The sequence below is a fragment of the Muscardinus avellanarius genome, assembly GCF_963383645.1.
Source record: "Muscardinus avellanarius genome assembly, chromosome: 4".
Classification (NCBI taxonomy): Eukaryota; Metazoa; Chordata; class Mammalia; order Rodentia; family Gliridae; genus Muscardinus; species Muscardinus avellanarius.
This window is the reverse complement of record NC_137789.1, coordinates 4,598,565-4,614,233: the sequence shown is the minus strand read 5'-3', so window position 1 is coordinate 4,614,233 and position 15,669 is coordinate 4,598,565. Positions and strand designations below refer to the sequence as shown.

Here is a 15,669-nt window from a genome sequence, read left to right as displayed (position 1 = left end):
CACCGACTTAACCTGAGTCTTGACACACAAAGAAGCTGCTAATCTTCCCTTCCTGGGGGGAAATTTCTGCTTGGACGGTGGCTAGGAAGAAGGGGAAAAGAGAAGGAAAGGCCAAGCGCAGTTTCATCTGATCAGGCTTCTGTCTTTTCTGGGCTCTGGTCAACCTCTTCTGACTCCCCTCCAATCTTTGCAACCTATTTATGGGGAAGATCTCTGCTCCCTGTTTTCCAGAGAAGGAAACAATGAAATTGTCTTACCTGATTCACACAGCTGGTAGGCAGCAGTAAAGATTTTATAACTGAGGTCTACTGGATGTCAGAAATTATATTCGATATTACTAAGGCTGGGCTCAAAATCATGATCCTCTGGTCTCAGCCTCCCGAGTACTAGGATTGCAGATATGCACCACACTCAGCTCCTGAACATCCCTTTGTAGTGAGGAACTTGGTAGAAACTTTTAAAGTATGTGTGTGTATAAGAGTAGGTCAGTACTGTGGGTTTATGTGTGACCATACATTTGTGTGTGTGGGTGTGTGAATGTGTATATGTGTCTTTCTTGTGTGTTTGTGTTTGTATGGCTAGATGTGAGTGCTTGTGCAAGTCTATATGTGTGGGTAAATTTTAAAATACCAAAGTCAGTGTCATCAAAAGGACAAAAACAAAACGGGCACATCGTATAGCAAAACAAGTCACCTAAGATATCCTTTGCCCATTGTTTTCCTTCAGCCTTCGAGTAAGTGTGAACGTGCATCAGAAGGACTGTGGCCATCCACACATTTCTTGGAAAGCCCTGAGACACCCTGTAACCCCGGGTCACCACCTAAAGCTTACCTAAGACAAGGTTAGCTGAGGGACAGGGAACTTCTCAGAAGTGCAACATTTTCCCCATGAATTTAATTATATAGATGCATGTTTAAATATAAGCATATATCTATAGTTTGTCTATGTGTGCGTATGTGTATGTGAGTGCTTTTTTGCAAATATCAATTTACTTGTGGTCACCATATATTACCCTTTTATAAACTCAACACTAAAACCACAATGTAAAAGCCTCAGCCCTCCAGGAGCTGGAGAGCGTGGACACGGCATGAGCCCAGGGAGTGGGATCATGGTGCCTATGAGGATGCACGTTCCGCGAACTTGGTATGGCACCAGGACCAGAGTGACGTGGCTGGCCAGAGGCCAGTGGAGTCACTGACTGGCTTCTGAGCTCGAAGCCATTGCCAGTCCCACTGGGATCCAGGAGGATAGAAGGATTTTTTAAGAATATATGGGGAGCCGGATGTGGTGGCGCATGCTTGTAATCCCAGTACTTGAGAGGCCGAGACAGAAGGATCGCAGGTTCACAGCCAGCTTCAGCTACTTAGTGAGGCCCTCTGCAACTTAGTGAGAAACTGTTTCAAAATAAAGAATAAAAAATAGGGCTTGGATATAGTTCAGAAGTAGAATGCCCCTGGGTTCCATCCCTACTACCACAATAAAAAAGGGTTCGGGGTATAGCTTGAGGTAGAATGCCCCTGAGTTTCATCCCTATTATCACACACACACACACACACACACACACACACACACACACACACACAAATACACACACACACACACAAATACACACACACAGAGCTATCTGGTATTTACATATCTATATTATGCACATACAAACTAAGAGCAGTGCATGCTGTACCTAACTTTTTCAGCACTAAGTCTCTAGCTCACACCCTCTGAAAATCAGAGATTGCTGTGACATCCTCTTTGCACATGAAAAGATGAGGCAGAAGGTTGTATAACTGGCCCAAAGTCCACACAGAAGAAGGAAGGGAGCTGGGAGGCTGAGCCATGGGCTTGGGCCACAAGCCTCTTCCTTCCAAGAAGTTACCCGCAAGAACAAAGCCACAGCTGTGTGAGAGCCCAGGACCATAAAGTCCTGTCCTGCACCATCTCAACAAGCCAGAACCTGGAGGCAAAAAACGCCAATATTCCATCCCGGGAAGAAAGGAGTGATGGTCTATTCTGGACAGTCAGGTAAGGTGCGTTCACTATGAAAGGTGATACAGAGCTGCACACTCTAGTTTAATACACATGATGCACATTCATAAATATATCAAAGTCACTCACTAAGCCAAACATGAGAAGGAGGGAGGGGGAGGAACAGGCTTGGAATTGAGAAAGCGCTAATTAATGATATGTGCGTGTATGCCTCTATCACCTCGTACCCCACTAAGATGTACGACTACAACACACCAATAAAAAAAATTAAAAAATTAAATTAAAAATGAATAAATAGAATAAAATGGTCTAATTTCAGAACCTTTTAGTTTCATCATCTCTTTTCAGGTTTACCACATGGGCCTTCGTTTTAGGAAGAGACGGGAGTCAGTCAAGGACATGCATTGAACTGACTTGGGTCTGGCTGGGCAAAGCTGGAAGACTGTTTTTCCTTCCTTGAAGTACACAATTTTAAAAAATCATTAATTAAAAACAAATGAAGGGTGGTTTCTGTTTTTTCATCATTTTCAGCAATTTTCTAACAAAATTTCCCGGCACATAATCTGAGTTAAGTAAGCAGATTGCTATTTCTAGGGGGTGACCAAGATCATAACAAGTTTTCCCAAAAGGAACTCCCGGTGACCTTTAGGTGGTAGGCGGGGCCTGGCCCCAGTGGCTCCCTGAGGCCAATGTGGTACGCAGTGCCAGGCCACAGGCAGGGACGTGGCACTCCAAACCCACAGCTATTGCTGCCACCCATTACCCCTTGGCCTCGGGATCCACCCAGCAGGAAGAGCTGGGTGGGTCACGCTGTGGTCACACACGTGTTCCCAAATATGTGTGTAGAGTGCACACGTATGATGTGTGTACAGTGGATACATGAGTGTGTATGTGGGGATGCACCTGGTGTGTGTGTGTGTCTTGGGTTTACCATGGAACTGGGGCAGAGGACACCGGGGCGGGCTGGAGTGTGGTTAGGCAGCAGGGTCCCGGGGACCACGCCCCCAGCAGGGCTGCGGCCTCTTTGATGACTTGACAAGGCTCATGTTCAGAGGGAACTGGGGAGCAAAGAATTTCTCAGGCCAGCCATGCCAGGCTCAGAGTCCTGCCCTGGGGCATACTCATTGTGTCCTGGAGGGAAGGATTCCTGCAGTGCATCTGGGGTAGAAGGAGGACTCATCGCTGCCCCTGGACCTCCTTCCTGGCTGGGTGAGCTCGGGAGCATTCACCCTTAGGGCTGAGCCAACACACTGGAACCCGCTGCCACTCATCTCCCCCAGCAGACCCAGTGGACCCCCCACCTAACCCTTTGCTCCCCAGCTTCCTGCAACTGGAAGTCCTAGCCTGCACCTCTCAGCAGGCAGGGATGTTTCATGCCATTCTAATTCAACTCAATTTTGTATCCCCCCCAGGCCCACACCTGACTGGGTGCTTTTTAACATCACCTGCTGTATCTGCCTCAGGCACCTATCACCATGTGACATCACCTTGCCTATTATGGGCTCTGTCTTGTCACCTCCCTCGGTCCCTCCTGCAAAGTATTGCCCTAAGGTAGGAAGATGGATGTCTTGTTCTGCACCGTGACCCTCAAGCCTCAGAACAATGCCCCAAAGAGGATGAGGTTTGATAGATATGCATTCAAATAGCCCCCCAAAAAAGTCTTTTAAAAATCCACTCTTGTGAGATGATATCTATAAATGTCTATTTAGTCTATTCCCAATTACATAAGTGCTGTTATCCTCTGAAAATGTTTTTGTACTCCAAACAGAAAAAGGACAAATTGAATATTCAAGGAAACTCAGTGGTGGATTCCTTTGAAAGGATAGGTGGTCTGGCTGCTAGCCACAAGACAAGGAAGGGAGAGCCCTGGGGATTCATCAGAAACTATCGCCCACCAAATCACAATGTCACACACAAATCACAATGCAGAGCTGGGTGTGAACCCCCAGGTCCTTCCAGTGATAAACCCAGCTGAACAATTAAATGATAGAACTCAGCTCCTCCTCACAAGGAAATGTCCCCCTCCTGCTTCTGGTCATATTGGCAAGAAAACACCCAGCAGTGCACCTCTCCTTGGAAGAAAAACAAGAGTCCCTCTTCCATGCCACATCAGGACCAGAGAGACAGAGAGGAAGATGCCCATGTGTCATGGGAGACAAAGCACCACACGGACATGGGAGAGCCCTGCGCTGCCTAATCAAGACCAACAACTCAGCCCCAGAGTCCAGGAGCAAAGAGGAAAAATCCTCTGCCCACGGAGACAGGAGAGAGAAGACCACCGTAGCATGCCCCCAAAATAGAAGTCAATGTAGGTTTTAGCCACGGCCTCTGGCATTCCACAGACCCACTTACAGTGACCCGATAAGCTATATAAAGGTTGTTCTGTGACCACGACAGAGCCCAGGGTGGAGAAAGCTCTTAATTACAGCTGACGCTCTGGGCCATCCACAGCCTCCGCCCCACATGTTGCAGGAAGCTGAGGCTGAGATTGGTCCTCTGGGAACTTCTGTCAGGCCACAGAGAAACAGGAGCTGGTCCCCTGACGTGGAGACACTTCTCTGAGTGTGTCCAAATCAGAAGGGAGACTACAACCCACAAAAGACCTTAGAAGAGGTCACTGGGAGAGACCACGCAGAGAAAGGATGCAACTTGGAGCACATCTCCGATGCCACTGGCCACTGACCTCCTATCATTCCATTCAAATATTTGCAAATATCCTTTTTCACTTATAAAATGGGATCATATTTTCTGTAAGTATTCTTAGCCTCGTTCAGTTATTCATAAGCAGCCACCAGTCACCAGGTATGAGACACACCTGCTCAAGACTCGGGGTAGGATTCAACTGTTGCATATCCAAGCAGGATCCCAGAAGACCTGAGTCCACACCTCTCCCCTGCCATCCCAGAGAGGCCTTTCAGCCTCTCTGCACCCCAGTGCCATCAACCACAAAACAGGAAGGACTGGAATACTTACTACTAAGACCATGGTGACCTTGAGTGAAATGAGAATTTAAAACTGCTTCCTAAATATCATACCAGCCAGCAGGAACTCAAGACCTGGGCTCAAACGCACCAAGGTCCTTGGCGGATGAGGTAGGAGGTTTGAAGGTTAGAGGCCAGCGTGGGGCAACTTAGTAAGACTCCATCTCAAAATGAAAAATATAAGAAAGGGCTGGGCTGGGGCTATAGCTCAATGGTAGAGAACCCCTAGGTTCTACCCCCATTATCATAAAAAAAGAAAGAGACTCTTGAAATGTATTACTTTCTTTTCTCACACCAAGTCTACACAATCCAGTGTGTGCATGTCACTTGCAGCACTTCTCAGGTTGGACCCGCTCCATTCTGAGTGCTCAGCAGCACTAGGTATTGGACAGCACAAGTCTAGAGAACCAGGTTCCCATGTGCAGTGTAGACGCCTGCCTTGAGGTCAGGGTGGGTATGGAGTGAGTCAAGGAGACACAGCATACTAGAGCAACGCAGACCCCTCTGACCTATTCCTCTCTAGTCCCCGCGGGCCCAGTCGTCCCTCTCTGCATCTCTCCCACTACAGGAAGTGGGATGAGATCCTCGACATTCAGCTACCCTTATCTTGCCCAGAACCAGTGTCCACCTTCAACACCAGACTGTGTGTCTCTGTTGACCAAAACATAGTTATATTTTTCAGTTATTCTTGGTTATGATTTCAATTTGTGGAAGATTCTATTCCTGACATTTGGCCAGGGTAGGAGGTACTGTTGCACAAGTACTTCCAGTGTGCCCATCATGAGGGCAAGCAGACTCCACTGCAAACGCTACCCTTGACTTTGTTAAACACTATTTGGGGAGCTTCTCCTAAAAGCCAGGCTCAGTCTCAGGAACCATGTAGTGAACGGAGCAGACGTTGTTCTGGTGATACTTACGCTCTTGTGTGGAGGCAGACACCAATGCACACACATAAACTGGTACCTATATAAAATGCAGGTGACAGCCAGTTCACACACTCCACAGTGTAACCACCGGCCACTTTCCTGCTGGCCCAAGTGGACAGGAGCTTCTCAGAGACAGAGAGAATGCCAACTCCAAGCTAGCCTCCTGGGTTCCAGGCAGGCGCTCCAGCCTAGAGGATCTGCTGAGTGTTGATGACAAATAAATGGATGAATTGATTGAGCTGAATGAATATTTACTACTGTGTACGGATAACGCCTGACAAAGGATAAAGGCTTCAGATTGAACTTAATGGCTGCTACAATACATGGCTATAGAATGAGTGAATGGAATGGGCTGGATGGAATGGGATGATTACTACTTAAAATCAACCCCCTATTGTTAGGCTAAGATGCTCTGGATCATCAGTCTGAAGCCCCTATTCAGCACAGTTCCCATCCAGTACAGGCTGCAAAGTAGCTCACAGGCATTTCCTATGAGCTGAGGGGTTTCTGGTGTGTGGATTTTGTGATGCTCTTTGATCTAATCTTAGCAGATGTTTCTAATATGTTACCATTAGTTCCTTTATTTTTTCTCTGTTTCTAATTGAAGTGACTGAAAGGGGATTTTATTTCATTTGTCACCAGAATAGAGAAGGGTCTCTCCCTCTCTCTCTCACACAGCTGTATTTACAAAACACAGATTCCTTTAGGCTGAGCAAGAGCATAAATCTCATTCCTGTTGAAGCATTTGGAGAATCCCAGCCATAAAGGATCTACGAGTTTTCCTGGAGGTTACCATGGTGGACATGAGGGCTGGGCTGGTCTGAACCTGTTTCTCTGTTTCTTAAGGACCCCCCCAGATTTTTTTCTGTCACGTACCAAACTCCTTCCTTTGAAGGAGCTGAAGTGATAACTATCTCCATTCACACATATTACCCAAGATCGTGTAGTTTAGGCTCCAAATACGTCTATTTCTACTCTCAGGGTAGTGACTGGTCAAGGAACAGTCACACGACCTGCCTTACCTCAGTCAGACTGAAAGCCAGGTGTGTTGTGAAGCAAGCTCCTCCTCCAGTCCAGCAGACTGCTCTGCTCCCAGCCCCAGGGGCCTTCTCTGATTGCATAACCTGGACTTCTATGGCAGAGGAGGCCCAGCCAACCAAGAGGGAGGGGAGGGACTCCAGGAAGCAGGTAAGTGCCCCTAAGACTCTCAGGCTGGTTGGACGTTCCTTCTCAGCCTTCACTAATCTAATCAGCCCGCTCGTCCATTCAGCTCACGCCTGGATCTCTCACCAGCCTCTCTTCAGTGAGCCCATTACTCAGGATCTTCATGTCTGCTGAGAATAATGCTACCACTCAGACCGAAACCTGGGAGCGAGAGAGTGGGTATGACCTGCTTCCATCATTTGAAAATTCCTGACCTCTGGCCTTTTCAAGCATGTGCAAAAATAAATTTTCTTTCTTCTATAGGCCAACTAAAGTAAGGTTTTCTGTCCCCTGCTCTCTACAGCATTGTCCTTGATTCAGAAGTAAGGTCTGTGATGGTCACACCTGGAGGCTGCCCCTAGCCCTTCTGTCAAGTCAACAGCAAAGCACATCCCAGGATTCCCCTCTCTGGGGTCTCCTCTCCCATTCCCAGAACTTCCCCCTAGACATGGAGGTGTTTCAAAGACCAGATTCAGCCCTGCCAGGAACTAGAACCAGTATGAATCAAGTGGGCAGGATGACAAAACGCCACGGCTCAGGTCTAGAAGTCTCTGGCTTCCCAGCCATCCACCCTCCATCAATGTGACCAGGATAAAGAATGTGAGCCCTTCATCCCTAAGCTAGCCTACTGGGTTTCTGTCTTTTTATATGCTTTTATTAGCACATTATAATTATAGATTCTAGAGATATTCAAAGGGATACATTCACAAAGGCACACAACACTTGGTGCCTTTCTCTCCCCATCTCAACTGGCTCCCTCCACTTCCACCCATGTTAGTGAGACTAGTAGGGATACCTTCATATAGGGATGTAACATTACTTGAACTGTTTCTTTCCCTACCTCTCTCCTCCAATTCTCTCCCACTAGTCTGCTGGTCCCTTTCCTCCTTTATCTGAAGTCTCTTTTGTTTTGTACTTTCTCTCCAGCTTTCATGTATGAGAAGAAAACATATGACCCTTGACTTTCTGAGAGTGGCTGATCTCACTTAGCATAACATTCTGTAGTTCCATTCATGTTTCTGCAAATGACATACTTTTGTTCTTCTTTATGGCTGGGTAAAAATCCAATACCAATTCATGTTAAAAACACGAAGAAACTAGAAATCTAAAGAACTTACCTTAACATCATGAGGACAATACATGATAAATCCAAAGCCAACATCACATTGAGTAGGGAAAAACTGAAATTATTTCCTCTGAACTCAGGAACAAGACAGGGGCACCCAGTATCACCACTCCTGTCCAATACAGCACTTGAAAATTTATCCAGAGCAGTTAGGTAAGAGAAGGAAATTAAAGGGATATAAGAAAGGAAAGAAGTAAAAATATTTCTGTTTGCAGATGACATGATCATATACTTAGAAGAGCCTAAAAACTCAGCCAAAATATTTATACAACTGATAAATTCAGCAAAGTAGCCCGATGCGTAGTCAATTTTTGAAGGTCAATAGCTTTTCTAGACACCAACTATGAATTGACTGAAAAAGAAATCTGGATTACAATTCTATTCACAATAGCCTCAAAAATGAATATATTTATGATCAAATCTAACCAATGATGTAAAAAAACCTCTATAACTAAAAGTTATAGGGAACTGAAGAAGACCTTGTAAGATAAGCAGAATAAATATTGTCAAAATGGCCATACCACCAAAAGTGATCTACAGATTCAATGCAATCTCTATCAAAATACCAATATCACTGTCACAGAGCTAGGGGGGGAAAGTCCTAAACTTCATATGGTAGAACAAAAGACCCAGAATAGACAAAGCAGTTCTGAGCAATAAGAACCACGCTGGAGGCTTCAAATTATACTCTAGGGGGCTTCTGTCTCCCGGCTGGGGATGTATTCTAATGTTTAGCACCTGTCCGCATACACCTAAAGCAATTCTTGGCCCCAGCCCTGACCAATCTGCTTCCTTTGGTTTATTTCCCTTTTCTGTTGCACTCTACCCTCTCTGGCCCACTGCTGAGGACCAGCACACCTGGTAGCTGTGCCTGCCAGGATCTCAGCATGTGCTCTTTTCTGTGAAAGCAGATAACATCTGGAGTTGCAATTAGGGTCAAATGAGGTCCCTTGATTTGAGTCTACTACCAATGCCTTGCTTGTATTCTAAAAGGCAAGTCACTTCCACTTAGCCCTCTAGGTGGGTACCACTTTCCTCATCTATAAAACAGGCCTAGCCACCAATGCTGATCTCTCCCAAAATAAAGTTCTCTGAATGTCTGGAGCCATCTCACAAAGGACCACACACCTGTTTTCCTGCTGGGCCACTCGCCGCCATTGTGTTCTCTGCCCAGGTCTGATCTTGCCATACTTCTGTATAACACCCTGCAATGTCCTCACCTTAGACACACCACAGGAGCATCTTCATGGAAACTGAAAACCTGGAAAAGCCCAGCCATTCCCAGCCCACTCCCTGACCCCAGCCCACTGACCCTGCCACGTTGTCCCTCAATCCTTTGCCACCAGCTCCTTTTCCAGGCTCCCCATCTCTTGAACAGCCTGACTGCACCTCCTCCAGGGAGCCGTCCCGCCTCAGCATCACCACCCATTACACCCAAGTCGCCATCCTATGGAGCAGCATGAGCTGTATGAAACTTTTCCCCCACTCCCATATCACTTTCTCTTCAAGTATCTTTCCTGACTTGTAGACTAGGGGCACCCTGAGGGCAGGAGCTATGTCTCATCTTTTTCAATAGCCCCGGAAATCAGTCCAAGGCCACATAATAAGTAGATGTCCAGTAAATGCCTCTGAATAAATATGTGGATAAATAAATAATCAACACAAGGAGAAGACTCATAGTGTGATACAACAATGAAACAAACCTAGAGCCGTGCCAGTTGGCATCTGTTCAGTGTTCCCTCACTGGGCTGCAGGGCAGGCACAACCCCTGAGTCTTCAGGCTGAACCACAGCCATCCACCCTCACTCCCAACTCCTCCCCATTGCCCAAATTCCTAAGGTCTCCCGGGCCCCTGGCTGGGGTGAGACCCACTGGAATTCCCACTCGGGGTGCTAAGTCCCCCGCAGTCATCAGCTAGACAGGCTGAGACTCTGCTTCTGGCATTCCACCAGCCTCAAAGCATGGCCCTATTGAGCCTGGAGGGGAAAGTAACCTGGCACCCCGTGAGACCTGAGAAGGACGGCATCCCAATGAATCAGGCAAACGCAGACACTGGACATAGGCTGGGCCTCCAGGAATCCACTGCTTCCTCTCCATCCTGGGGAAGGGCTGTCCTCCAAATGACCCCACTAGGGCCCTGGTGGTGGGGCCTCTGGGTCAACCTCAGGGCCACTTTGGGCCCTCTGCCTGCCTGCCGCCCCTCCCCCACTCGCAGCCACAGAGAGCAGATTCCAGACTAATAAGCCCAGGACCAAGGTTAGCCCAGAGGGCAGGAGGTCAGGAAAACTCAGCTTTGGGACAGGCAGCCCCTCCCTGAGCAGCTGCTTTGGGGTTACCAGGTGCAGTTCACAGAGCCAGTGTGTGCCTATTTTCTTGCTTGATGGCTCATGGAAACCCCTGGGGAGCTCCTGCCTGTGCCAGATGCCTTCAGGAGGACTTTGTGTCCACTGTCTCCAACCTCAACAGCTCTGGGCGGTCAGCAGACCCTGTTCCCAGCTCAGAAATGGAGAAGAGACTCTGAGACCTTTTGTCCTCCAGCCTCTCACAGGCTGGGTGGGGAGTCAGAAGGTGGTTTTCTTTGATCCCAAAGCCTTTCTTACTTGGTACCAGGTTCTGCTGGGTGTGGGCCATTACCGAGGTCCATGATGCCCTGAGCCTCCTGTGGCCTCCCCTTCCCCCTGGCACTGATTCTCCATCCGGGGATCCTACCGCTGGGTGCACAGTTGCACGGCACGCTGCCCTCGGGCAAGGACGAGCTCCTGCAGCAGAGACGGACACTCACTCTCACACAGACGTCGCCTCAGCTTGCCCCGGATCTTGTCGATGGCGTCGAAGTCCGACACGTGGAAGACGTGGGCGGACTTGGGCTCCGAGGCGATCTCCTCCAGCTCCTCCTTCAGCGCGGCGCCCACGCCCACCGCGAAGATGCGGATGCCTGCGGCATGGGCGGCCGCCGCGGCGTCCAGCACCAGGTCCTGGCTGCGGCCGTCGGTCAGCAGGATGGCCACCTGCTTGAAGGCGCGGTCGCCGGGCCGGCCGCCGGCCTGCGCCGAGAAGCTGCGGCTGGTGATGTAGCGCAGCGCGTCGCCCGTGTTGGTGTTGCCGCCCTGGTAGGGGAGGCGCCACGCGGCCGCCTTGACCTCCTCGCGCGAGCCGAAGCGGCCCAGCTCGAAGGCCGTGGTGGGCAGGTCGCTGTAGCGCACCACGCCCACGCGGGTGCCGTCCGGGCCCACCTCGAACGTGTCCACCAGGTTGGACACCCACTGTCGCACCTTCTCAAAGTCCTCCTTGCCCACGCTGGAGGACGTGTCCAGGAGGAACACCAGGTCGTAGTGGACGGTTTTGCAGCCTGCAGGGGCGAGAGAAAGGGTACCACGGTGCCACTGGGCCATGGGAAGGCACCTGCTTGGGCCCTAACACTGTGGTCCCTGGGGCCAAAGGACCTGAGCAAGTGCCTCTCATGGTGCTCAGGCCTCCTGACCCTCAGGGGGAAAAACTCTGAGCCTCCCGGGAGGTTGCTGTGAATTCCAGCTGGGAATGCATGACAGTGCACTGAAAGGATCCCCATCCATGGAACACCCTGTGTGTCAGTCTTCTACTTTACTTTAAAAAGGCGCACGCTTGTAATCTCCGAGCTTGGGAGGCGGAGACAGGAGGATCGCATAGGTTTGAAGCCAGCCTTGCTGGCTTAAGAGACCCTGTTTCCAAATAAAAAAAAAATATAAAAAAAATAGGTGTCTGGGAGTGTAGCCCGGAGGTAGAAGGGTTTCCAGGAACTCCAGTACCACCAAAATAATAATAATAATAATAATAATAATAATAATAATAATAATAATAACTTTATTATTTTTTCCTACAAATACTGTATGCCCATTTTAGAAAAGCCACAAAAGACCCTTAAAACCGGCCCATGTAAAACATGTAAAAACAAATCAGAACAAAATAAGAAACGCCCATGTTTCCATCTACAAAGAAAACCACTATGAAGCCAGGATGTGTGCTCCTGGTGACTTCACGTTTTCATATATCTACTGACAGACATGGGGCTGTGCCAGACACTGATGTATAAATGTATTCCCCATGTCTAGCACTGGGCTGAGCAAGCTTCCCTGTCATCATGCTGGTTTCCATGGCTACTCAGGGCCCACTGTACCGACGATTTTAGCCTGTGCTCTCTTGTTGAATATTTAAATAGTTAGCAGTATTTCACCATTAGAACATACATGATATATAGCATTTGTGTATTTCAAGTTTTATGGTGCTTTATGAATGCATACTTATATTTTATAAATGTAAATTATATATACATTATATGCTTTTGATTAAACAAAATAAGGCACTCTATAATTTTTTTTATCCTCATAGCAACCCTATGCTGCAAGCTTACTCATTCATCCTATAATTAGATCATATGAAAAGTGTTTTCTAAACACCAAAGTGCTTAGGAACCATTAAGAAGCCCTGGTGTTGAATGTTCTAGAATATTCAATAAGCCAAGGAGGAGGCCGCTAGGAGCCCCAGGCCAAACATTTGGAGAGTAAAAAATAAAAAAAAAAAGTTCAGAAGAAAACTTGATCAAAATATGAGATTGGCAAAAGTCAAAGATTGATGGTGGCCATGAATTTGAGGGGACAGCTAATGGCCATGGGCCTTGTCACCCATCCTCAGGATCTTTAAAACCTCGTAAAGGAGGACATCTTTTTAGCCATCAATTCCAAACATAGTGATTTACCCCAAGAAAACGATCAGAAAAACAGAGCAAAACGTAGAAGTACTTGGGCTATTCCAGTAAATGGGAATGACCAAGAAAATCCTGAAAACAGCCTAAACCACCGCCTTACATGTCACCATACAGGGGTAGCTTCAAGTGAGGGCTGTAAGGAATTGTCACTGACTGGCATGGTACATCTCCCAAGACAGTGCCGAGTGTAAAAGTCGTTTACAAAACAGTGTAGATAACATACAAAAGAGAGTGCAGGACATGATAGAACTGGAAAGCAAACACAGTGTGTGTGTGTGTGTGTGTGTGTGTGTGTGTGTGTGTGTGCCGTTATATACATGTGATTCTGAGATACTATAGTACAAAGCACTGCTAACTCTTGGCCAATAGAGCTATGAATGAATTTTATCATCTTGTATTTTCTGTGGTTGTCTTTGCAAGCGGTTAAGTCCAAACACCAGAAAAACAATAGAGCTATATGTATTCACACACACATGCACACACACACACACACACACACACACACACACACACCTCCTATCTGGCCCAGCCAATGCCACTCCCACTTTCCCTCCAGTTTTTCAAAATCCAAGTTACAATCTGCACTTGCAGCTGAGTTTCATCCCAAGCCAAGCAGGACCCCCCTAACAGGATTAGAGCTGCCAGTGTGTGCACTAAGAAATCATTCCTGGGGAATTTTTCTCCTTGACACAAAGGTCATCCTTTTGTCCTTGGGACAATGATTTCCCAGCCTGCTTAGGATAATTGCTGCTGAGAGCCAGGCAGGGCCCAGCCTAAGGCTATCATCCTGGAACAAATTTGTTTTCAGCTGCAGCAGGTTGATTTGTCTGGGAAGCCTCACCAAGAGACCCCTTGGAACTCTGGGCACATTTTCTCCTGGAGGTCTATGGATCGTGGGTATATGAGAATTAAGAGTAAACATATTGAGGTCCGTGAACCTGGGTCCTCAATCTAATACAGCAAGGGCGGGGCCTTTCCTCCAGGTATCTGCTTCCCACCGGCTGCCCTCTTCCACTCTGAGGTGAGGGTGCGGAAGCAAAGATCCAGGGCCTTTCTGCCTCTGAGTCAACATTTGGGGTTAACTCCAGGAACACAGAAGTCCCATGTCCCTCACATACAAACTGCCACATCCATATTTATTATTGTCTTTCTAGCTAAATAGTCTCCTAGAGCCTCGGGTAAAATAAAATACATGAAAATTGAAAAGAACGTGAACTAGAATACATGAAAGTCATAAAATTGATAAGGACATAAACAAAATACATGAAGTTTATAAAACTGATAAGGGCATAAAGTGAACTTTATTTTTTGAGGCCCAGGGAAGAAGCTTGAGCACATTACATTTGTGTGTTCTCCCGGCCTCATCTTTTAGAGGTTTAGAGACCTCTTTACCTCAGTTCCACACCTGGGACTGGGAAGTAAGAACAGCATTTCATGCCCCAGAAGGGCACTCTCTGCTGCCCTGTGGGCATCCCTGTGCATCGTGAGCTCTAGGTACAGAGGGTCCCAGCAGGCCAGCTCTGTGCTGGCACAGTGGACAGACTGGCTGGTGCTCCTGAGTCCTCCTTCACAGCTCAGCCCTGACTATGTCCCCTGGCAGGGACAGAAAGCTAATCTATCCCATCCCATCTCAACCTCTCCTGCCCAAGGCCTTCCCATCTCTAGTAAATGTCCCCAATCCATGGTTAGCCCCAGAGGCACATTCTCCTCTTGTCCTGGACACCTCTCTGGGTAGACTCTGTATCCATCGTTCCCAGAAAGAGACCTTAAAGCCTTTACAGAACTGAACACAACAGGACCCTCACCCCTGCCCTCTGTGCAGCCCCCAACCCTACACAAACCTATAGGGTTGGGTCCTCAGCACATAGCATGAGCAGGGGAGATGTCTGCTGGGAAAGCTGGCTCCTTCCTTCTCCCCACCCCCCCCATCCATTCAAACACACAGCCATTGACACTGTCACACATAATCACACACTCACACCCTATCACATATATGTCTCTCAAACATGCCCCCATGCTCAGACATGCTCGCATACGTTGTTCATACACACATCCATTCTCACACACGGGCCCTCGTTGAACAGCTGGCTGCCACACATACACATCCGCTGGAGAGCAGTTGACACACCCTGGCTGACTCACAGACACTCGCATAAGCTCACAGGGGCACACAGTTGCACGCACACACACTCACCCGCTGTCTCACACAGTCCTCGTTGGGCAGCTGGCTATTGCACACCCATCGCCCTGGATGGGCACCTGCCACTCAGCGTCAGTCACCAGCTCACCCTCAGACCTGAGCCCACACACACACAGAGGGACACGCGCTGCCTGCTGGGCCTCAGCTTGGCAGCCCAGGGTGCCCCACCTGCGCGCTGCGCCTGGCAGCCACCATCCCCACTCCACAACAGCAGCAGCCCGAGGAGGCAGGCCAAGGCAGTCCCTCGGGGGCCGGCCGGGGCTCTCTTCCTCTTGGAGACCAGCATCTCTAGGCCAGGAAGAGACTCCGTCAGGATCTAGTGGAACATTTCCTGTTGGAGAAAGACACATCCTTAGAGAAGGCCAGGAGCTGGAGAGCGAGGAGCCTCATGGAGGAGCCTTGTTCCCATCCCCCAGCCAGGCTCCATCCCTCATCTTCATCTCCTCTCTGCTGATTTATTCCTCTATCCTTCTAGCCTCACTTAGCATGTACACTGAGGACCTGCCATG

General features: G+C 48.4%; 1 protein-coding gene across 1 annotated transcript in view; it reads right to left on the bottom strand.

The window, feature by feature from the left end:
* Positions 1-15,446, bottom strand: part of COL22A1 (collagen type XXII alpha 1 chain) — a gene marked incomplete at both ends in the record, with an annotated part of 240,887 nt that extends 225,441 nt beyond the window's left edge. Inside the window, 2 exons of the mRNA XM_080694710.1 lie at positions 11,002-11,568; positions 15,329-15,446. Of these exons, the coding sequence (XP_080550836.1) occupies positions 11,002-11,568; positions 15,329-15,446 (685 nt within the window). The remainder of the gene's footprint in view (positions 1-11,001; positions 11,569-15,328) is intronic.
* Positions 15,447-15,669: the final 223 nt, after the last annotated feature.